The sequence below is a fragment of the Anabrus simplex genome, chromosome 1 (genome assembly GCF_040414725.1).
Source record: "Anabrus simplex isolate iqAnaSimp1 chromosome 1, ASM4041472v1, whole genome shotgun sequence".
NCBI classification, from domain to species: Eukaryota; Metazoa; Arthropoda; class Insecta; order Orthoptera; family Tettigoniidae; genus Anabrus; species Anabrus simplex.
Genome location: NC_090265.1, coordinates 740,931,729 through 740,956,557, shown reverse-complemented (window position 1 = coordinate 740,956,557; position 24,829 = coordinate 740,931,729). Strand labels below are relative to the sequence as shown.

Genomic DNA, 24,829 nt, shown 5'->3' with positions numbered 1-24,829 from the left:
CTATTAATAAAATGCCGAAGGACTCACAAGATGAATTAAGACTGGACGTTAAAAGACATTTGAATAAAATATTCACCTCTCCTGATTTCAATAAAACTAACGTAGGTTTCGCAGAAAGAACAAACATTATTAAACTTAAGAAGAAAATCAAGGAGAATCAACTTATTACCACTAAGGCAAATAAGGGGAACGCTACTGTCATTATGGGAAAAACAGATTATCTTGAAAAAACACAAAACTTTTTCAAAGATGACTCTTTTTCAGTAATCAGCAAGGACAACCCAACTAATTTAGCGGCAGCTTAAGCAAGCACTAATGAACGTGTCTCTTCTTTTAACTGACATACTTCATACTTTTATGTATTGGGCAAACGGGCAGGAATTTTAAGAGTAGGTATGCTGAACATCTTAACGCAATCAAGTATAATAGGTTTTCTGCAGTAGGTCAACACATTCATGACTATAAACACAAGTTTAATGGAATAGATTAGAACTTAACGATATTGGACACGTTGAGTAAAGGCCCCTTACTAGATACCACAGAAGTCTGCTACATACATTTAGACCAATATTCAACCCGAATTTGAACTTGAATGACATTTCTGAAAAGCCCAGAATCTTGTTTGATGTCCTTATTTCAGTTTTCAATAGTGTTAAACTTCCCAAAAACAGTTTATTCTTTCAAATTATACTTAACACATTGTCGCAGTATCCTTCCCTACCACGCCCGTCTGACTCTACCTTATCCATTACCCCTTTTTCCCCTCCCTCCTGACCCACCCCTTTCCCTCCTTTAATCTTGCACCATGCTCCTAGCAAGCCCAGCACTCAGTTCCTCTCTGAACTCCATATTCACAACTGGCCGCTCGAGGCGAGCCCACTTCTAAAGCTTTTAATTTCCTACTCCCTGTATTATTGTCTTATTCTAATCTAAAAGCTTTTCCTTTTCACACTTTAGGTCCCGCATTGGATCGAGAAATTTCTGGTTTTATAATGACTTTAATATCCATGCCTATATCAAGATGCACTGGCTTAATTACATCATGGCTTAGTGTTTCACCTTACGACAACTGATGCTACAAGTCAATAGTAAGTTTACATATTTTATTGTCAACATTCTACAGGGGAACAACATTTTACGTCAGATTTCAGATGACACCATTCAAAACTATTTCCATGGTTAACAACGCCACACTTAAGACTCAAAACTTTAAAACGTGATCAAGACTCATTCAAATATCATTAATATTTTTCACCTTTGTTTTACAACTTGACCAACAAGTTTTAAACTTGTTAATACTTTAGGAATGATTTTCTCTTTAAGCACTATCACATTTTGTATTGTATCTAACTACTGTTGGTGAATCAATTGCACTCCTCTTTATTGTATGTTAATCTCCATTCAATATGGACCAAAGATGAAGTTTTTAATATTAAAGGATTTCTTGTGTCATATTGTGACTTGTGATGAAACTTGGGTGTATCATTACACCCCAGAGTAAAGCAAGCAAGGTCGGCAGTTGCAGAGTGGGTTTCGGCTGGTCCGACAGGTCTGCACTCTGACCGACCAACCGAGCAGAGGAGGGGTGGCAGCGGCTCTACGCCTCTGTATTCGGGAGAAGGCGAGGGGCTGGTCCCCACCGTCGACTGCCCTGAGAACAGTTTTCCATCCTCCTGTATTAAGACGAATACCGGGACAGTTCCTAGTATAGACCACGGCCGCCAACCCTTTTCCGCACGTCTCCTTCATGGTTACAAATCTCCTGGCCTGAGAGATGGCGTCATTGTCTAGGAGGCCCATCTTCCCGTTCAGGGGAGAAGCGCGAAAACATTTTAGTAGTAGTAGTAGTAGTAGTAGTAGTAGTAGTAGCAAGCAAGCATGGAGTGATGGCGAAGGGACGATGCAGGTCCGGTCAAGGCCAAAACATGCCCATCTGCTGAAAAGGTGCTTGCATCCATTTTCTGGCACTCCACGGGCGTTTTGGTGGTGGATTTTGTTCACGAACAAAGGACAATTAATGCAGCCTATTACTGTCACCTTTTGGATGAAGCAAAAGCTGCATATCGCAATAAGTGATGCCGGCAACCGATCCGAAACGTCATTCTTCTCCATGACAATGCAAGGCTGCATAATGCCGCTTTAACATGGGAAAAACTGGAAGAAATTCCCTGCACACCTCTGGAACACCCTCTGTACAGTCCAGATTTATTGCCCTGCGACTACCATTTGTCTGGATCACTCAAACAAGACCAGGAGGACAACGGTTCGATTATGATGCAGAAGAAGAGTTTGCAACTGGCTCCGCACATGTCCTTCTTTCTATCAGGGCGGTATCAAAAACTTACCAATCTGATGGAGAAAATGTGTATCAAAGGCAAGACACTGTGTAGGGATCTCTGTATGTGTAGTTTTATGGTTGATGCAATAAATTTTTAAATATAATTCCCATTTATATTTGATCCGCCCTTGTAGTTCCTTGTAAAAGAAATGTATGGCTCCACAACATTTGTGTACAAACCTTTCAGTGTAGGATAGAATAAGAATGGTGTAATCACTGTTGACAAAACAGATGTTGCGAAGTAAAAAGAGGGCAAAGACAGGCGAGTCAAGACAAAGGGAAAAAAGGAGCACTCATCTAATTTGAAGGCCGGGAGCTTCCATGGATCTGAGTACATCAAACTGTGGATTTTGTATGGGAAAGATAGAGGTAAATGTTGAACAGGCATCAACTGTAATTTGATGGAGCTGGCAGTGAATGGAGTGGTCACAGAGCACAGAACAGATGATGATGCTGGATGAAGTGTTATGGAGTAAGTGGTGTTGAGTAGGTCATGCAGGGAAGAAGAGCCAATTAGGTTCATACTGTATTATGTGATAAGGCCAATATTTAATGCTGAATTATTATTTACAGACTCCGAGGTATGAAAACTGGAAAAGCCTGCGAACGCTCAGGGTAGCAGTATAGTTGGCCACCCTCGACACGCAAGGGTGTGGTTTTCATATGAAAGAGAAACAAGGCTTGTGGCAGAGTCAGAAGTTAGGGGAACTACCTAACTCAATCCTGCCAGTAGATGAGCAGGAGATCTTATGACTGACTGGTTGAGCAAATGACGCCAGTCAACTGTTGTTTGCGAATGTAAAATAGAGAAGTGTTATGTAATTTTCCAAATGTCTTTAGCTGAAAATATCTCATATTAATGCTCTGACTAATTAATATTCACATTTTTTATGGAGAGTGGGAACTGAAGCTTACTTGGCACAAAGGAGAAAGCAATGTTTGTTGGGGATCTCCCTCGTACCACGTCCCTCTTGGAACTTATTAAAGGAGTGTGAGATGTGAAAAGGGTCATTGGTGAATTCTGAACCTGTTACTGTGGGTATTGTCTGAACATATATGAGAAGTGCCCGTCGATAATAGAGGGAGAATTTATTAAGATCGTCTTGAAGCAAGACGAACTATGAGGAGCATTGGAAGTTATTCATTAAATTATCAACCTGCACTGATTCCAGTTGTAACCGGTACTTCAGCGGTTACATAAACATAGTAAAGGCGGGAAAGTAAATCAAATTACAAGGTACCTAAACACTATACACACTATAATCATGTAATGAACTGTGGCGAAAACAGCAGAAGTAAATATCAGTGAGGGCAACTTGACGATAACAAACAAGGAACGTGGGACGTAACTGGGAACCTACCAGGGGCATGGATATTTCTAGGTTGTGGTTCGGAAAAATGAACAGTGATCTTTGATTTTCAAAATATTATTTACAAAATGGACTTTACAAAATAAATAAATTACAAACAGTTTTAGTCAATGTGGAAAATACTGATACACCTTTCGTAAGATACAGACACATGTTCTTAGAGACACGTAAGTTATATATTCTTTGACGAGAGCTTCCTTCAAGTTCAAAGAGCTAAGCAAGTACATCTCAGTACAAATCAAATTCTACAAATACAATATTGAAGGTAAGAGGACGCAGAAAATACTATTACGTTTTCGAGTGAAATGAAAACTACCTTTTCACATCTGATCAAAAGAGTGGCGATTAGGGCAAACTCCTGTGATACACCAACGAAAACTAAATGGGACTTAAAATCCGACAGAAAGCAACAGCGCTTACCCCAAGGCTGCCCATGTTGGTACCGAGGAGACGTTCACGTCAAAAACTTCGGCAGGCTCGGCAGGCCAAGACCAAGACAGCTCAGAGACTTAAAACCTCAGCCTTCTCACGAAATGCTGCCTAGCCCCTTATAAAGGGAACACTGGCCTTGGAGTAGTCAATCAGAACACAGGAGCTTGCCCGGATTGACCAATCACAACACTTACTTCAGTCACGATGTTTAAATACTTTCTCGAATACATACGATCACGAATCTTCCATTTCCAGAATAGTCAGAACATACTTTCTGGAATAAATAACTAACAAAGGCCAACACACCCTGTTCAAAAATTCATGTCACACCTTTCTGGACAGTTCCAGTAAATATAGAAATGAAATCTACTAGTTACAAATACCATATGTTACCAAAATATTTACACTGTACAGGTTAGGTACCAGAATGGAATAAAATAGTGTAGCACAACACTCCAGATCATACAGTAAGTACTACTTAAAAGGATTTACAAGTAAAATCTTCTACAAACTCTTTTCACTTCCAATATATTATTCTACACCTGTGTCACCAGTAGTTGGTAATCCACCCCCTAGAGTCGACCCGAGGACCTGTGACGATGGACGTCGCTAGTGTGTCAATGGCCTGTTACACACAAGTATGAAGGATGAGAGTTTTCCACCTAATCAATACTTTATTGTACAAAGTGTCGAATAATTTTAATTACATTACAATACAGTACCGGTATTGACCTGTTAAATAGGTCATCGTCAGCTGTTGATGAACCTGCTTATTCAATAGTGACTGTACAGAATAAAACACTACTAAGATTAAACAAGAATGCCACTATTCTAATAAAATGTTATGCTTAATGTAAAAATATATACATATGGTACAGCTTTTGAAGTTAAAAGGCTTTGACTTCCTGGAGTCCAATGCCACATATTCAAAAATAATAATATTATGCTATAATGTTAAAAACAGGAAACAATTCTTGAAGTTTAAAGAGTCACTGATATCCTTGGGTCAATTTCAAATATCTTATGCTGCACATTATGTCCAACGGTTGTACAGGGTAGATACAAAAGTGCGTTGTTGGGCCGCAAATATGCGGGGAACATTATGTTCTGTAGAATATGAGGTTCTGTACTTGTTTTACAGGCACTGTACCATATGTATATATTTTGACATTAAACATAACATTTTATTTTTTTATTTTTTGCTATTTGCTTTACGTTGCACCGACACAGATAGGTCTTTTGGCAATGATGGGATAGGAAGGGCCTAGGAATGGGAAGGAAGCGGCCGTGGCCTTAATTAAGGTACAGCCCCAGCATTTGCCTGGTGTGAAAATGGGAAACCAAACATTTTATTAGAACAGTGGCATTCTTGTTTAATCTTAGTAGTGTTTTATTCTGTACAGTTGCTATTGAATAAGCAGATTCATCAACAGCTGACGATGACCTATTTAACAGGTCAAAACCCATACTGTATTTTAAAGTCATTAAAATTATTAGACACTTTGTATAATAAAGTATTGATTAGGTGGAAAACTCTCATCCTTCATACTTGTGTGCTCAAACTATCAATATGGACAATAAAGCTGATAGACTATAACGGCCTGTTAAGCATGCCAAGTGGCCCGAAAGGATCAGCGACGGTTTCATCATGACAGATAAGTTTTGAACACCATTTCTAGCATGACTTAGGTTTTGCACTTTTGTAAATATTAATCTTAGTTATGCCTTATGGCAGTTTTCATTGTTTCATAATTGTAAATAGATTTAGGACCATTGCATGTGTTATCTCAATATTTCTAGCTTTGTAGGGGTTATCTTGGATGAGAATAATGTGTTTGTTAGGTCTGCTCCACATACAGGTAATATAAGGTTATTCCTGTCTTATGAACTTTAAAATAAGAATAATAGTTAACACCACCTTTCCAATACTTAACTTTCCTTATATTTAAGAAATAAACATTACAACAGGCATTGTAAGATGGGACATGTTTCGCTTAACTGTCGTAAGCATCATCAGCCGAAAATAAATCTTAGCCTGAAGTTGGGTCAGGGCCCCGAACCTAGTGTCCTTAAAATATATGGTATCCTAAGAAACAACATTTACATTTAGAAAATCAAATAGGCTTAAACTAGTGTGAAAGAAAGATAAAATATTACAACATGGCTAAGAGAAAAACACACAATCGTGTTGAAACAGAGGATAAAAACAGAAAGTATAATACAGAGCTGGTAGTGAAATAATTAAAATCATTAGGGTATCATTGCTACCAGTCAGTCAATCAGAATGTTCAAATATAAAACAGGAGTGAAAATATGTGTGTTCATCATGGCTAAGTGAAAAAAAAAAAAAAAACACGTAATCGTGTTGCCAGAGGTTAAAAACATAAGGTACAACACAGAGCTGGCAGTGTAATAATCAAACTCATGTTGCCAGTCAGTTAATAAGAATGTTCATCATGACAAAAAATGATGATTATATTCCTTTGAATGAAGAAAAAATTAAATCACAATCTTGTATAGATACGTGAGACGGGCAAGAGAAATCACATATTGTAGCAGACATGGAGTAGTAACACTTCAAACAGGAATTGATCACGCCTGAAGCTGCTTCATTTTTACTGGTAGTTCAAGATCGTAACGGAAAAAAAAATAAGATACCGAGTGTTAAGTATTGGAAAAGTGGTGTTAACTATTATTCTTATCTTAAAGTTCATAATCTGATGTCCAATATGGTCTACAATGAGATTTATTACTTGTAATATTCCTGTCTCGTCGGGATTTACGATAATTTGAGATGTCAAGATCAAGCAGAAGCTAAAGTAGGCGAAGTGCCTTATAATCGAACTGGGAAAGTATCACTGTGAGTGACAGGCAATCTAAGACTAGGAACGGCATGTTAGGTTACAGTAATGCACGAGATTTTCAGCTGTGGGCAATGTAGCCCCATCATTGATATAATAGGGTTTTCAAGGAAATTCCGGCAGGCTAATTCTCAGCTCTGCGTGAGGCTTGAAGAGGAACCTGTTGAATGTGAAATGTAGAGACATGGAATATGTTCCAGATAGCCTGGTGGTAGATTATACATCTCATGTGATTTGCGAGCCTGGGGAAAATAAACCAGATTAATGTGATATTTGTAATGAGTAATTTTGAAAGGCTTTAGTGCTTGTAATGTGAAGTCTCCCCATGTGAGGGAGAAAAACATTCGCCCAGTTCAGAAGAAAATCCTTGATAGATGAGTTGCAGCTGTGAATGTCTCGCCGACTAAATGGGTCTGGATTTTTTTAAATTTTGTATTTGCAGAGAGTTAAAGGGCCATGTTTGAAATTAAGGCTGATACTTAACGACCTTGCCATATCTGTTGGCCCACATGGGGGCTAATGACCACCTACAGTTGATAGACCAGGTGCTAGAGATGTCACCAACCTGTCAGCATAAGTGTTTGTTTACGTATTTATTTCAGCCCCAGTGGAATATTTTTGTGTGTGTGGATGTCCATGTGTTTTATTGTTTTGTTGTCACTGTGTTGTCAACTGTTCAATGGGATAACCCCGAGTGCTTCATTTTTAAGGGATGAGAGTTTCTGTACTCATGTCTATGTATGTGGAATCGCGTCCATTGTCGAGTCAGTGATCTTTTTGGGGTATTATAGTGGTCCAAACCTAGCGTATGTTTTACATTTTTGTTCGCTAACCATTGGGAGTCATATTAGTGGAAATAATTAGCAAATCGTACATTCCTAATCCAATGTAGTTGGACGTTTTAAATGACGACATCTACAATGTTCAAACTTATTTGTTAAATAAAATCATGCCATGTTCATTACTCAGGGTTCCAAGAATGATAAAGACTTTCACATGATTCAGGCAGAGACCTGCAACTTTCAAGGCTATTCTGTTAAAAATTTGTGTTTCTTGTTTTGTTTAATGTTTTTGATATTGTGACCGTTCGTGGGATGCCTAACTCGGAGATGATAATAAATTTTATAATTCGCTCGACTAGATTTCAGGGGTTTACATGATCCTCCACTCAGGGCATGGCCCTTCGGAAAGGAAGCGGTCACATCCTATCAATAATTAGTCCGATAATAATCTAACATCAGTTTCAAGATAATAAGTTCACTAAAACTAAGCATAAATGAATATTTGGAATGAGAAATTGGAAGTATAATAATTTTAATAAAATGAAATAACTGACTACAATTGAACAACTGAATATGCAACGTAAAAATATATTAACTTGTGCATCGCTACCGCACCGTATTTAAAGAATCAAGTCCATCTTGAAAAATAATTGTCAGCCATTAAGTTAAAATCACATCATTACGCAACACTGATTCGATTAAATAAATATAAAGTAATATAATGGAAAATCAGCAATTTCAGTCTCAAATCGTTCATCTTGTTTGTTCATTTCTGACATATTACTAGACGAACCTGTCCTCCCTGCTCTACTTCTCTTATTACTTCATTATAATTACCTAACTAACTGAGTAATAACTTGAATTTTCTAACAGCGCATGATAAACACCGAAAATCCATCAAATACATAATAATATCAGTGTTCCATAATCAACTAACTGCATGTCTCCATCCAACCAACGGCATCATGTGGCTGCACCTGAAATAAGGTACTATCTAATGACATAAATAAGAAAACTATCAAATGCCAGACGATCTGCGTTGCATCGGCTCCATTCCATCCTGCTGGAAATACACCTACAGCGCTAACTTACTACATCTAGCAATACCACAAGTTGATCTACAGTACAGGTGACAATAATCTCACAATCTAATTGTCGTTCGAGTAGCTTGTCGAAGACCCTACTCGTATATTCGTAAATACATTCCGCTACCCGTGTGATACCAAATTAAACTCATGTCAGCTCGCATGCCTAACCAAACTCTTCGAAAAGCATTCAAACAACGCTACGAAACACGCTCATCTAATAAACTCAAATATACGCGGCGGAAATACCTCTCAATACTATTATCCTAACCATTGGCCATCTCAAAGAATTAAATTACTACCGCAATTCACCACTCAATAAATCATTCTCTGCTTATACCGTCAACTATACCTTTAGATGACCCTACATATTTTACGCTACACAATGTCCACCACATAATGAGAAATCATCATTCCCTACATAAATGAGCTAAATATCTTTGAAGAGCTTCACTATTATTCATACAACCATCACTGAGTCGATCCACTAAACATATCACAACACTCCGCGGAATTATACATTATCATAAGATCACCACTTCAAATATTTCACACATCAGCACATCAAAACTTACCTGTGGGCATTCAAGATCACACACGCCTTATAGCTGTTCCACTAACACGGAAAACAACGCAGGAAAGATCGCCTAACCCTAGTATTCACCAACGGAAAACGATATTCTAATATATGTAGTAGCATTACATGACGTTACCAACACCGTTAGCACGTTAGAACATTCAAGTCATTTCACTTTATATCACCTGTGTGACATTAAAAAAAAAAAATCTACTTCTACTATAAGCATCTACAAGTAAACAAGAAGGGCAAGGTTCGACTACTCATCTGACTTCTTCGCTTCTCCATAGGTATTGGTCGTCAGGTTATTTTTTCAGCCATCTCATTCATTTCGGCAGAGTGTGGATCCACCAGGATCCTAATGGTTTACTCGGACATCTCTTCTATATGAATTTCCTTATTCACAAATATAGGCAACATCTTGAGTTCAACCTGAAACTTGAACAGAATGGTTAGATCGAATTCGTACAGATTTTTTTAAATCCACTGTTATAGATTAATACTGGCCTGTGTAAATTTTATATCGCTCAATGCTATACTTAGTTTGTTAACGTATTTAGGCCTCAACTTCTTAAATTTTATGAGCTTTAATTCGCATATAAGGGCTGAGCTCTCTACTGCTTCACAATCCTTTTTGTACTATTCAAGAATTGACATTTAAAACAAAATCAAGCTTCATTATTTCAATAAAAAACGAGGCTGCTTTTCATAAACTACACGAGTACGATCCTGACTGCTTTACATCTGACTTTGACATTGAGGAACGTTATCTTAGAGATTCACAAAGGAATGCAGGCTACCATTGTTTATTCTTCTCCACCTGAAATACGTCATACCACACGCCTGTTAGATAATTGACTGTATATAATTCCGGCTCAATCCATGGCCCCCTTGACGTCTGTTATACTAGATGTGATGTCTGGCCTATTTTCTTCTCAGCTGTTACTGCAAATATTTATTGATACCCGCTTGTGACTACACGGTTTTTCTTACGCGGTCCGATGTGTACCATGGGGTTCCGAGCTTGATCTATCGATTCTCATCCATAAGATCTACTATCAATTCGCGAGTTGTGTCGGCTCATATCTTACGAATATATAAATTCGCCGCACATCAATAGTTTATTTTACCACCATGCCGTCCACATGCATTTATCATTCCTATGACCTTCAATGACTCCCTGACATGTAATTGCACGGCATTGGAAGGTCATAATATTTTTTGGGGGAAAATTTACCTTCATTTTAAGTTTTCGAAGATTTAACTTTTCTATCCCTTATCTCTGGATTTTCATTCACGTATAGTAGTTAGCACCATCCTACTTCAATTTTAGATATTTGTTAGACCCATCTTCCGAACAGACCATCGCTCTACCGACTGGCCAGCCGGGCGAAAGGAGAGGACGTTAGGTAAGGTACAATAGTGAGTGAATGTTTCTGAACTTGGTAGGCGCTTGAATGTGACAGTCGAGATCATCACGAGTGTGAGATGAGGATGAAAGGAGACTGAAATAACATACAATATCACCTCCTTGTCCTCTATTCTATTTTATCTGTCATTATCTTGTATTTTTATCACTCCCTTTTCTACAATATCAAGAACTGATATTCCTCTCTCAATGAGAATACATCTTGTCACCCACCTGCAACCCTGTCACTAAAAATAAGAAGCGGAAATGAGTTCATCAAAGGCTGAGAGGAAATGGTCCTAAAAGAACAGGAGTTAATGTGGAAAACAACGGGGATCACAGTGAGTGAAAAAACATTTCAAGTCCTTCCTCTCGTGGCCATTAGGCCAAAGACTGTCCCCAGCAATAGACATAAAATAACAGTAAATTGCTCAAACACTGAGGTAAGGTTTTCTCCATCTGAATGGCACATCAACATCTGAAACAATTCATAGGAAATGATCTCTACAATAACAGCAGACCCCATACACCTGAGTTGCTATGCAAGACACAATTCTTTTTTGCTATTTGTTTTACGTTGCACCGACGCAGAAGGACTTATGGTGACCAGTGGCGAAGCGTGAACCACGTAAGGGGGTAGACAGAGATTTCTTTTATTTAAAGTGTGTTTTTTTCATATTATTATATGGAATTTTGTTTTCGACGCATACATCTGTATTCAGTATTATATTATGACTCTGAAAATAAGACAAACCCTATAACAACCTATAACCCTACGTGCACTTACTTTATTTTTAAATATAGACGAAATAGGCCGCGGGAGTTGTCAAATAACAACGTACTTTTAGAATAAAAATAGCACTATATTTCATTGTTATGTAGATTTAGTAAGAGAAATAAATAGTTGTTCGTACAGGTCAACTTAAACAATATTCTTGTAAATGAGTTTAATGCGCCTGTCCTTCATTTCGGCAAATATATCTATTACTCTCGTCTTGAAGTCAGGCATCTTGCTAAGATTCCACAGAAATTTCTTCTCTATAGCTAGAGTTCCCAAGTTAGACAGTCTCTGGATGGTCATCCAATTCCTTAAATACGTTTTAATTCATTTGAATGCACCCATAGCGCGTTCACTAGAAAATGACTTTAACGGAACATTCAGCATCAAGTTAAGCAATTTTTTCCATATGCGTACTCTGGAGTACCTTATTAAGATTGGAAGCCAATAGTTATTGGGGTTATAATACCGCAACTAGTATTGGCGGGCAAGAAAATGCACGTATTTGACGGGCTTTGATGCTGTCATTCATTTATTAGGTGTAAGTTTACTATACTTCGTATTTAAATATTAATAATTTATTTTTAGACGTGTCTTATAATAAAGTAAATTCAAATTAATAACATTAAAAGCATGTCTAAGATGGTAGCCAATGAGAGCACCTTTTATAAGAGAGATCCAAATACTAGCCAATGAGAGCAAGAAGAGACGCTGGTAAGTCTGTCTACTGGGCGGAGACATCTCGCTATAGGAAAGTCATAGTTCCACAGTCAGCACCTAGAGATAGCGTTAGTGTTGCTCTATCTGAAAGCTTTGAAAATCAAAGGGAAAATACACAAAATGGACAGCGTCTACTTTCGCCTACGTGCTTCGTGTAACTAACGCGAGCCTTAGCATTGCCGAAGTGAGACGAAAATAAGTAAAGCGGGGAATACAATAATGTCACGAATCTGGAAATATCTAATGTTCTAAAAAGTAATTGAATTAACTAGACAATATTTCTTTCACAAAATGTTAAGGGTACACGCTGTCTACCCTGTCGCTTCGCCCCTGATGGTGACGATGGGATAGGAAAGGCCTAGGAGTTGGAAGGAAGCAGCTGTGGCCTTAATTAAGGTACAGCCGCAGCATTTGCCTGGTGTGAACATGGGAAAACACGGAAAACCATCTTCAGGGCTGCCGACAGTGGGCTTCAACCCACTATCTCCCGGATGCAAGCTCACAGCTGCGCGACCCTAACCGCACGGCCAACTCACCTGGTCACAAATGTTTTACCATTCATCTATTTTACCTCTTCCCATTTTCTGTGTTTATCCCAATTTCTTCTTCTGTTTCTGCTTCTGAGTTGAGTCTCTATAGACTAATTGTAAACCACCGGTTTCATTTTCAACCTGTGGTGGCATTGGCAAATTTCACAGGAGCTGTGTTGAACAATAAAAAACACACAAAAGCAAAGCAAAGCAAAGTCATTTCCGTACAGGCCATGAAGGTCCTTGGAGGGGTGGAAGGTAAAGGCTTCCACTATTCGTAACCTCGGCACGTGATGGGATAGAGTGGTTAGCTCTACGCCCGGCCGCCTTGCCCCCAGGAATTAACCTGGTACTAATTTTTGGTGTAGGCTGAGTGAACCTCAGGGCCATGTGCATCTCCAGAAGTGGAAATCTCATTTCTTAAATTTTACGACTTCCTGACAGGGATTCGAACCCACGTCCTTCCGGGCGAACCGAGCACGCCTTTACTGTTTCGGCCAGGTAGCCCCTAATAAAAGACACATATATTTGCTGAACAGTAAAAAGTTGTGGCAAAGAAAATAATTTACTACAAAAACTTACCTTTGTCACCCCTAAATGGTACATGTAGAAAAAATTATCATACTTTATAGTAACGGTGGGACAAGCAATTCGTGTTTATGAATTGTGTAATGAAATGTGTGAAAAAAAATTAAAATACAAAAATTTTTATCATGAAGTATCGTAAAAATTATTGCATTTTTTATAATTTTTACACAAACATTTTTACGTGGGGAAAAAATGTAACAAAATGACAAAAATTGAAAATAAAGAAATGAATCAAATGATAAATATGAATGTATCACAAATTTACAGGAAATAGTTTTAACAATTTTATTTTATTTTCAAATTGTATTGTGCAGTTTCCATGCTGGTTTACATCAAATCAAAATATCGAGCACGGCTAGGTGTTAAAAATGACCTGAGGTGTGCACTATTCCAATTGGAAACAAACATTAAAAGAATTATGAAAAAGAAAAACAGTGACAGCCGTCTTATTAATCATTAATTCTGTTCTTTCGAAAACAAATCAAATGAGTAGTTTGAAATGTTAATTGCAGTGAGTGTAGAATCCTCCGTTAAATATTTACTGTCATTTGTTTTATTCTCTTGTGGTTTTATTGTGTTATTCATGACTTTCTTTGTAAAGTGATTGCATTATAGTTATTTAAAAATACATAGTATTATGAATTAGGCACTCATAATTAATAATAATAAAATCATTATAAAACAAATTTTGAGATAGGCTATTAACCCTGAGAGAAAGACAGAACTTTCGTAAATCAATAATTAATTAGGGGAGCATGAAATAATTTATGGATCCAAAGGGGGCGCAGGCCCTCAAAGGTTGAGAACCACTGGTCTAGATCTTGTTCTTCTGCCAAAATCACTGTTCAGTGTCTTCCTTCGGTCGTCTGTCAGAGCTCTCTGGGCTCTGGTTCTGTTCAGGTTTTGACCAATTCATCCTTGTCATTATTCTTATTTCATCCCTGTCTCACCATTTCGAGTTGTTGCCAGATCTTCGTAGTCAGTCAGTCATCAGTCACAGAGGATCTGCCTACTAGACACAAATCTGTTCTTCTTAAACTGATTCTATCTTGCTGAATGGCTGGCCATTGGTTCAAGGGGTCCCGGGCTCAATTCCCAGTTGGGTCGGCTTGGGGGGCTGAGTGTTTGTGACATTTGCGGCATTAGATTTCATCTTAGATAGGGCTCCATTCTCACAGACACGCAGGTCGCCTATACGGCACCAGGCTTCTCTGGAGGCCACACGATGATGATGATGATGACGATGATGCTTGTTGTTTAAAGGGGCCTAACGTCGAAGGTCATCGGCCCACCGGAGGCCACAAGCCATTATATGATTATTCCTCATTAGATCTCAATTGCACCTCCTTGACAAACCATCTGTTGCCTAGAATCTTTCGCATTATCCTGCACTCTCTTTTTTAATAGCTGGCCAACTTGTCCCTGCATTCTCATAGTTAAAGTAAATGTAACTCTTTTACTTGAAGTATTTCTGAAAGTCACAGGACATAAAACGTAGGTTAGTGTTAGTAAAGAAAGCCACTAACATAGATACACATGTCAGACCATAATTTCTGAAAATATTTGGAATGTGGCACTATATGGGAGTGAGACTTGCAGGATAACTGCTGCAGAAAGGAAGACAATAGGGGTCTTCAAAGTGTGGTGTTTGGTGAAATGGGCCAATCAGATCAAGAATCAAGTGGGCGTGAAGAAAGCGATCTGTCGATATCTGACTCAAAGGAGAGATAGGCACAACTTCTTCACTTAGTGTACAAGGCAGGTGTAATGGATCAGTACAACAAACAGATTAGGATGGATGTAGGATGTGCTGTGAAGAACTGCAGTAAACCAGGCAAAACTTAACATTCATAGTATGTTTACTGAATGTTGTGGTAATGACCAAGGTGAGCACAGAGAGCTGGCCTGGCAGTCTGAATCTAGAGGGATGGGAAGGTAAGGTAAGTATGTATATTAATTATAAAAGTAGGAGGGAAAGAGTAAGTTGAGAAATGAACCATACCAGTCAAAGGACTGTTGACCAAAAAAAAAAAAAAGTTCTATTCAAAATTACAGCAACATGCACAGGAAGTGAATGAACATGCATTTGATGGACATAATGAGTACTTATAAACAAAGAATAGGGAACAAAAAGAAAGAGTTTTCCAAATTTAGTTCCAGTAACACACCACCAGTGCAATGGGTTATGTCTGTGACCAGTGCTGGTAGCAATACAGGTCTGATGACAATGTAGCAGCAGCAAATAAGGTCATCATTCCTCCCTGCAGAGCAGCTTATAACTCCAGGTGTGTGAGTGAGGTGCTCAGCTGGGGACCCAGTAAGGCCAGGCTGACGCGACAAATGCAGGCAGTTTACGTAACAAACATGTCACAGAGAGTGAACACACTTTGCAGCAAGGGAACAATGACGTTCAATTGTCCTTACGAAGCTATCCTTCACTACTCAATGAAATGCTGAATGGGCAACAAGGGGGGAAAACCTATAATCGCAAGAAAACTGACCTTTTTAAGATATTATGGTTTGATTTATACTGTGCTCGATATAAACAGTCAGTTTTATTTTCTTATATTTATACATTCAAAGAACACTAACACATTATAATTTTTGTGTTACAATCTACAAAGTTACAGGGTTGAAGTGTACAAGCTAAGATTTACAATTCCTTGGATGGGAATGACAGTATTTCCATTTTTTTAAAAGTAAAATTCCTATTATTCATTCAGCAAAATGTAATATATTTACATAATTCAACAAGTTTACTGCTTGAATTTGCACAGTGTTGTAGTGTTGTGCAACTTTCCCTGTTCACTGAATTTGAAAATATTATTTAAAACTTATCAGGCAACTGATGATAATAGCTAGCCTCTAAATGGCGAGTGAGTTTCATCATGAGTGGGGACAGATATTTACTGTCCAAGATTAAAGTGTAACAACAATGTAAATGTATCTATCAAATAGATGTACAGTACCGGTATGCCTTCAAATAAATAACCTAACTTATGTTATTCCCAGTAAGCATGACTGGATTGTTGGCAAGTTTACCAGATAATTTAAACCCAAGCAACCACAAGCCACAGCTTATCCACCTTAACTCTGTATTATATCAGAAATGCTTCTAAAGCACCTCTTGAAATCTAATAGTGAAAACTGTAATTCATTACATTCCTTACAAAACTATTTGACTTTGTAGGCCTCTTTATTGTATCTGGTCAAAATATGTAAACTGCAATGAACATAAAAAAACTTATTTCTTACAATGTAAATTAAAAATGACATGGATTTCTGCCCTCCTTGTTTAATTATTTTCTGCCTCCATTTCAAACTCTTGTATCATGGCAGTGATTGAGAGTGACTGGGAGAACTTCGCCCAACCTTCACGGCTTGTGATGTAACCACATCACTGTGGCTGAATAGCGTACGCTGCCCGCCCGCCCGCTTCCAGTGCTGGGCACCTGCGGGATGAAATGCCCAGCGTGAGCACCTCTGCACTAGGGCATCCCAAATATGCTTTATCGGATTTAAGTCCACAGAGCAAACAGCCTAATCCAAGCGAAAAATATCTTCTTTTTACAAGAAATCAGCAACTAACCATGCTTGATCAGGATGGGTCTTATCACCCACAGCACCTCAGAAAAACCGAATATGGGGTGCCAGGATCTCGTCACAACACCTGACTGCTTAAACTTGCTGGTTTACATGTACAACATAATAAAGAGGTGTTTGTATTGTAATCATTGAGCTTTCCCTCACCATTATGGATACAATGTTGGAGGCCTGAAATCATGCTCCACATGCAGAATCACTCAGGAGACCAAACCTGGAGTTATTAACAAAGAGAATATTGGCCCACTGTTGTCTGCCCAGTTGATAACATGTTGACGACTCTTCTTCCATGAATACATGTTAAAGGTACCATCAACAATGAACCTTCTGTACACTGTTCGCCTAGATACAACTGTTCCTGTGGATGCTGAGAGGTCCAATACCAAGTGCTATGCAGAATGTTGGTAATACCATTCTGTCCTTCGTTCTGAGGTCGCTTTTGGTCGTCCTTGCCTCAGTCTGTGGGTTACAGTCTCAGACTCAAACTGCTGCCACATCCGAGAAACAAGAGAATGGTGTACATTCTGGCCACATAAGCTTCCATTCTTTCTATTGCCCTATCTTCCAGGAGCCTTCTCTGTGCCATAGCAGAATCATGACAAATAGAATACCTAGCGAGATCACTCACTGAGTTAAAGTACACTACCACAGAGCGGCGCTAGTGGAGCCTAACACCAATGTTACATGGTCAGCTGTTTTAGTGGAGATTACACTGATATGCAAATAACCAAATAGAACACTAAATTGTATAGACTTATGAATAATACTGTCAGAGAGTTATAAATAATATTCTTAGTCCCCACGAAGAAATATCTTTGGACTTAAATAAGAGAACACATGAGATAAAATGTAATATTATGAAAAGCGAAAGCAATATTGTGCTTTACATACTAAAAAACTTTTTAAACAGAGCCCATAAAACATTGTTTTCTTAATTTGCCCATGTAGGAAATTAATCCTAGCTTTGACTGAGGAAAGAGACATTCAGCCTGCATTTTTTAATCACTTTCTGAGAGACACTATTGGCTTCTGGGCATCGCTAAGAAAACTAGACTGGTCGTGAATTTGACTACAACTAGGCTGACCTTGAACCTTACCGCTCACTGTTGCCATTAATGCTTCACTCACATCGTGATTCCTGTTCCTTATCCTCTTGATACTGATTTCATTCTTTTCCTACTGGATGCCTTTCGCAATTTTACCTTAGTGGATAGGTATTTTGGTAAATTTGGAAAACATTAAGAGGCACTGCTCCTGGTTTCAATTTCCACCTCACACAAGGAAATTCAACTTTTTTACCGTTCACAACAAAACAGTCCACCTGTATGTTAATTAAATATGCCAAAAAATGCAGTTTACATATTCTGCTTTTAGCTGACAATTGCTTATCTTTCCACGGAATAACTCTCATCCACATCGCAAGCAGATTATTTTCTTTTGACGGTATAAAAAACGTCTACCATCAGGCTTCTTTCTGTAACCTGATTTACAATCAGGAACGAAACAGTATGACATTTTCTAGAAATAATAGAAAACTAGTTGATTGCACACAAGAAACACTGCGCAGATATATGCCCGTATCTCTTTTTATATACATTCTTTATGATATTCAACTAAAGCAGTCCTTAGAGGTACAGAACTCATACTACACGCATTAAATAATGTTATTATTTGTATAAGTTGTTTTATTAATATGGGTCGTTAACGACCCGGCAGGCAGATACTGTGACTTTAGAAATGAAGTTGACCTTTCCTGTTTCTTTGTCTATTTTTCAGTTCATACATATAATAATTTTCTCATATGACTTTTTTTTTTTTGCTACTTGCTTTACGTCGCACCGACACAGATAGGTCTTATGGTGACGATGGGACAGGAAAGGCCTAGGAGTGGGAAGGAAGCGGCCGTGGCCTTAATTAAGGTACAGCCCCAGGATTTGCCTGGTGTGAAAATGGGAAACCACGGAAAACAATTTTCAGGGCTGCCGATAGTGGGGTTCGAACCTACTATCTCCCGAATACTGGATACTGGCCGCACTTAAGCGACTGCAACTATCGAGCTCAGTATATGACACTTTTTACTAATATTTGATTATAAAATGTGATTGAGCCAAACACTGATCCAAATGCTCTATTATTATATACCACATACCATATATAATAACAAGTTGTGTTAGAAGATGTTCTGTTCCTCCGAGAATGTATCTTTACAATTATTTGATTCTGTATCCAGGTAGTTAGAGAATTCAGTCTGAATCCTCCTAAGCCCTACGGAATTCCAAAAAACACTTATCATGGAGCGCAATCCTGCACTATATACAGGTCTTTGTTGTATTATTATGTCAAACAGCACACTGCCATCATGGTTGCTGCACGAGAATGAGATGTTCTGCCTTTCCTTTTCGTGCTGACGTAGGTATAATCCGAGGAGTAACTAGGAGGCAATTTGATCCTGGAAGCGATGTTGGTAAGCCATTTTTCATTAGAAGTGACCTTGCAACTTCTCTGTGGAACTTCAAAATGCCTGATAAGTATCCCATTGATTTTGCCAGTTGAAAGGCATTGTTCTGTGCTACGTCAAACATCCAGAAGATTATAGGAACATATCACTTCTTTTCGCTGACTGCAATCGGGTAAGTGGAAATATTGCCATCCATATGATCAACACCCCCCTTGTAGGTGCTGTACTTTTTAGCTACATTTGGTTGATCTACACCTGTCTTACTCTCAGTGGCAGCAGAATATCATCTCACAGTTCCTAAGGGATGCACGCCAAATTCACTGGAGTGGAGGGTAACAACACTATGTTTGCTTCATCTACATAGCAGTCATACGAACCTCGTTACAACTTTTTCACGTCTTCTTCATTCATTAGAGGACACTCATTGATACGGTTTATTCAGGCAGTGCAGTAAACTTGATGCCCTTCGATTACAGTAATGAAATCAGTAGAGGTCAACTGAAAACATTGTTACGAAAGACAGATGGCTCTACAAATATATCAATACAGCCCACTACGTCATCATCAAGCAGAGTATCAAGTTGCTCAAGTATTTCAAATGTAGTCAGAATACACAAAGCCCTGGAAAACAACACAACACAAAACCATAAAGAAATTTAAAAATTAAGCAGATAATTATATATTTATTTATAGTTATTCTCCAGAAGATAATACGCTTTTGAGCTTTATAGTACAAGAAAATAACTGAAAACTGAAAACTTTGAAAAGAAACCAACTGCAATGACCCAGGCAAATTTTACTGTCAATAAACCAATGTTTACGACTCAAGAGAGAACATTTTCCATATAGATACCTAATATAAATATACTTTGACCCAAACCAATCACTGAACTATATATAACATGCCATTTGTGAACGATACTTACATTTTTCCTCAGCACTGCATTTTCTGTGGAACACGAATGAGGGCATGCATGTATAAATAAGGAAACAACACGCACATTGTTGTCGAGAAAGGCGCCAAGATTTTGAGATACAAACAATAATGTGTAAGGTAATACTGTGGAGCATTACTGTAATAATTCAGACATTGTACAAAACAGGAGTGGGGGATACACACCATGAGTCGTTAACGACCCGGCGGGCACATGTAGGTTAATATAGACTTGTTAATAGAGCCGAGTAATCACACTAGGTATTATATTCATCATGGTGGAATGTTAATATGGTGACAGCTGATGTTGGAATGATAAATGCAGTCAAGCCTGTGGTAAGGGCAAGGGCAACTATTGTTGTCATGGTTGTAAGGCGATGGGAATGCCACCTGTCAAGTAGCTGCACTTGTTACATATGAATGCCACTTGGTTTGATTGAATGGTGAACTGGCCACAGGACTGAGACAAGTACATTGGTTGCTTTAATTTTTGACACCAGTGTAATTATGATATTGATAAAACTCACACATCAGGGTCACTAGCAAGAGTGACTAAAGCCGGAGCCACACGAGCCGTCAGCAGGGTTTCGCTGATGTTCCCGATCACTGCCACGAAGAGAGAGGCAGCAGCTACGCGAACCACGGAACGAGGATGCACCACGCCCTCCCACAACGTGGAGACGACCAACTCCTGGAGCGACATCACCTCGCACAGTCCACGGACACTCACCTCTAGAGCCTCCAGTGGAGCCCCGCATATGGCTAACGCACACATGAACCTCTTGAGCATGCTGCCCAACTCTTCACTCCCTTCTTGGTCCTGTGGAAAAGGAAATATCTCAGCTAGCAGTTAGGGGCTTGTAAGACAGAGTCTATGTGAAAAAGAAGAGAGAACTCAATCAGTGGAGATAAGGAAAAAAATCATTCCAAGAACCTTCTAAACAACAAAGTGAAGTAAACCAATGAATCAACCCCATCGGTACAATAAAAATTTTTGCTTTACGCAAATTTTCATTTTAGTAGTACATGTTCTGTTTAGTAACTGAACATCATCAGCTACAATATGTTTAGGTGACATAATTAAAGAGTATAAAAACATATTTTTCTCGTATTAGTCTTAAAACATTTACAACACGATAAAAATTTTGACTTAGTTAAGCCTTGAAGGGGATGGGGGGAAGGGGGGAGGTAAACAAAATTAACTATATGTAGTCTTAGATTAAAAACTTTCTGCCAGGTTTCATTCCATATTACCTACTTAAGTGCCCCACTTATTACTATAAGTGGACCTCCCACACACACTTAAGTGACTCACTTATGTTGCAGTAAGATGGAGGATAATGATTTTGCTGAATATGTTGTATTTCATTCACAGAATGCTTTCCGTGCACACAGTAGAGATAGAAAATCCTGTCAAAATGTAATGTGACCACCAATTTAAATATTTTGTTTTAGTAAAGTGACATTTATGCATATTCTTGTTCCTTTGATTGAGAGTGAACATAACCTCTACAGGACTCACTATCTCATCATTAACGAAGATATTGTTTTTCGATTTTATGCCACTCTTACTTTCAGGTGGTGGTTGTTTTTCTTCTTCTTTCTTCGTTTCGGCCTGCTGTGGACCACGTTATTTCAACCGTTTGCATCCTTGAGCTTTAAGTCTTCCCCAGTACTCACGCATTCTCGTTCTGTGTGCCTCCTTTCTTTCATCAGTCCACTTCTTGCCTGTTTTCAACTTTGGCCTTTCTTGGAACCTCTTGTATCCCTGGAGCTTTTTCTGGAGAGGAGCACGTTTCTGGATGTCTTCGAGTGTGATTCCTATTTCTTGAAGGTCTTTTTCTACTTCGATAAACCAGGGTCCCTTGGTTTTCTTGTTAAGAAAGTAGGAAAAGATCCTATTGGTCTGTCTCTGTGTGCTCATGCGTGCTATATGGCCATAAAAATTAATCCTCCTTTTCCGAACCGTGTCCGTTATCGTCTCCATATGCTGGTAAAGATCGTTATTGTCGTGTCGTCTCCTGTACTCACCATTTTCTTTGATTGGTCCAAGAATCCTTCTCAGGATTTTTCTTTCTTTAGCTTCTAGCTTCTCCATCATGCAAGGCATTCTGCTGCGTACAGTGCTTCCGGGCGTACAACAGAACAATAATGTCTAAGCTTGGCATTGATGGACACTGATGTTTTGTTGTAGACATTCCTAGTCAGCTGATATGCCACCTCCATCTTGTTGATTCTGCACATGATTGCTTCTTTCTCAGAGTTGTTAGGTACTATCCACTCACCTAAGTACTTAAACTTTTCCACCTGCTTGATTTTTCCCTGTTCCACAATGAGCTCTCTGGGAGCTGCCTTGGTGTTGGTTATAAACTCTGTTTTTTGGAAAGAGATTTGGAGGCCAGCTTTTGCTGCTTGGATTCTCAGTTGGTTAATTTGTTTTTCAGCAGTATCTAGGGAATCAGAAAAGATCGCTAGGTCATCTGCAAAAGCTAGGCAGTCTATGATAAGATCATCTTTCTTATATCCTATTCTAAGGCCATTCTCAACCTCTTCCTTGCACATCTCCTTGCGCCATTCCTGAATGATTTTCTCCAGAATGCAGTTGAAGAGAAGTGGTGATATTCCATCCCCTTGCCTAACACCAGTCTTAATTTCGAAGACGTTCGAAATTTCTCCCCTGAATTTCATCCTGGACGTAGTGCTGGTTAAGGTCTGTTGAATGATAACTCTCGTTTTGTTGTCTAAGCCCATTTCCTTCAGAATACGGAGGTGTGTGTGTCGATCTATGGAGTCGTAGGCTTTTTGGAAGTCAACAAAAGTAACTACAAAATTCTTATTCCTGGATTTTAAGTACGACAGGACAGACTTAAGGTTCATGATCTGCTCTGCACAAGATCGTCCTTTTCTAAAGCCTCCTTGGTATTCACCCAACTGTGAATCAAGTTGCTCCTCTGCCTGAGTTTGGAGAGAATTTTGTATGTTACTGAGAGAAGAGAGATGCCGCGATAGTTGTTTACATCTGTTTTGTCACCTTTCTTATGTATGGGGATGAATCAGGGCTGCTGTCCAATCATTTGGGATCTTCTCTGTTTCCCAGATCTCGCGAATGATCTCAGTTTTAGTTTATCGATCGCCTTTTCACCTGCAGACTTCCAGAGTTCAGCAATTATCGCATTCTCTCCAGGTGCTTTGTTGTTCTTTAATGATGTAATTATCTGTTTGATTTCCTCTATTGTTACGGGGATACCCGTGGAGCAGAAAGAGGTTAAAGAAGGTGCCGGGGTGAATGGGTCTATCTACAATATCAAAATTAATTTAAAACTTGAACTAAAGGTTATATTTCTTCAAAAAAAAAAAAAAAAAAAAACTTAACAAATTTTCACTTAGAGAACATAACATGTCAGGTACAAAAGCAATCTTGAAACCAGACTAGGAAAATCCAAGATTAGTGAATTTTACAGATTCTGGGCTTCAAGCCCCTAGTTTTACAATTCCACAGATTTTACAATGCTTAGTAAAGCTAAAGGTTCCACCTATTCAATACGTTATCGTAATGGTCTATTTAGAACATCACATATTTATTTAACTTATCATAAAATACATCTTTGGTACCGGTTTCGGCAATCCACTATGCCATCATCAGCCATTGAGTTTTTTATAGCAAGGAACATTCAAAAATTTAAAAATATGCAATAGCAAGTCCTATTCTTACATGAAAAACATTAAAAATATGGCTAAATAGCATAGGCCCATTGTACTATACAAATTAACATGTCTTTTTTGAAAAATACAATATTATTTAGTGCATCTAAAATTATTTTATATATAATTGGCAAAGTCTATGGTTTGGTATACTTTATGTACAATAGAATCATGTAAAATTGATAAAAGAATCTACTTTTTGCCATTTAACCAGTTTTTTAAAACAACAAGTCCTATTTTACATGGAAAATATTAAAACTTGGCTAGTTAGTATTAACCCTTTTTTTATGTTATACAAGTAACATGTTTTGTTAAAAAATAAAGTATCTTTTTGTGCGTCTAGAATTGTTTTTTAGGTGCTTAAAAAGACTATAGTTTGATATAGTTGATACACAGGAAATTTGATGTTTCTATAAAAACCTCTGTCATTTTTAACACAGTTTCTTAGTTCCTCATAATATGCGACTTATACTGTTTTAGATAATAAATACAGGTTCTTCTTCCTTAAAACTTATTGAAACAACAGTCTGTTTGACTATGTAAGTCCTGATGTGTTTTTTCTTGTTTGAGTATTGCTTCTAGTATTTTCCAATGTAAAGAACTGTGTGGCTGAGGCCGAAACTATGGTTAAGATCTTGAATATTATTTTATGTGCCAGATGGA

The 24,829-nt window shown here is 38.3% G+C and overlaps 1 protein-coding gene across 1 annotated transcript in view; it reads right to left on the bottom strand.

The window, feature by feature from the left end:
• The window catches only part of LOC136857459 (RAB11-binding protein RELCH homolog), a 398,727-nt gene that overhangs the window by 82,968 nt on the left and 290,930 nt on the right, over nucleotides 1-24,829 (bottom strand). Inside the window, exon 15 of the mRNA XM_067136130.2 lies at nucleotides 20,992-21,284. Within this exon, the coding sequence (XP_066992231.2) occupies nucleotides 20,992-21,284 (293 nt within the window). The remainder of the gene's footprint in view (nucleotides 1-20,991; nucleotides 21,285-24,829) is intronic.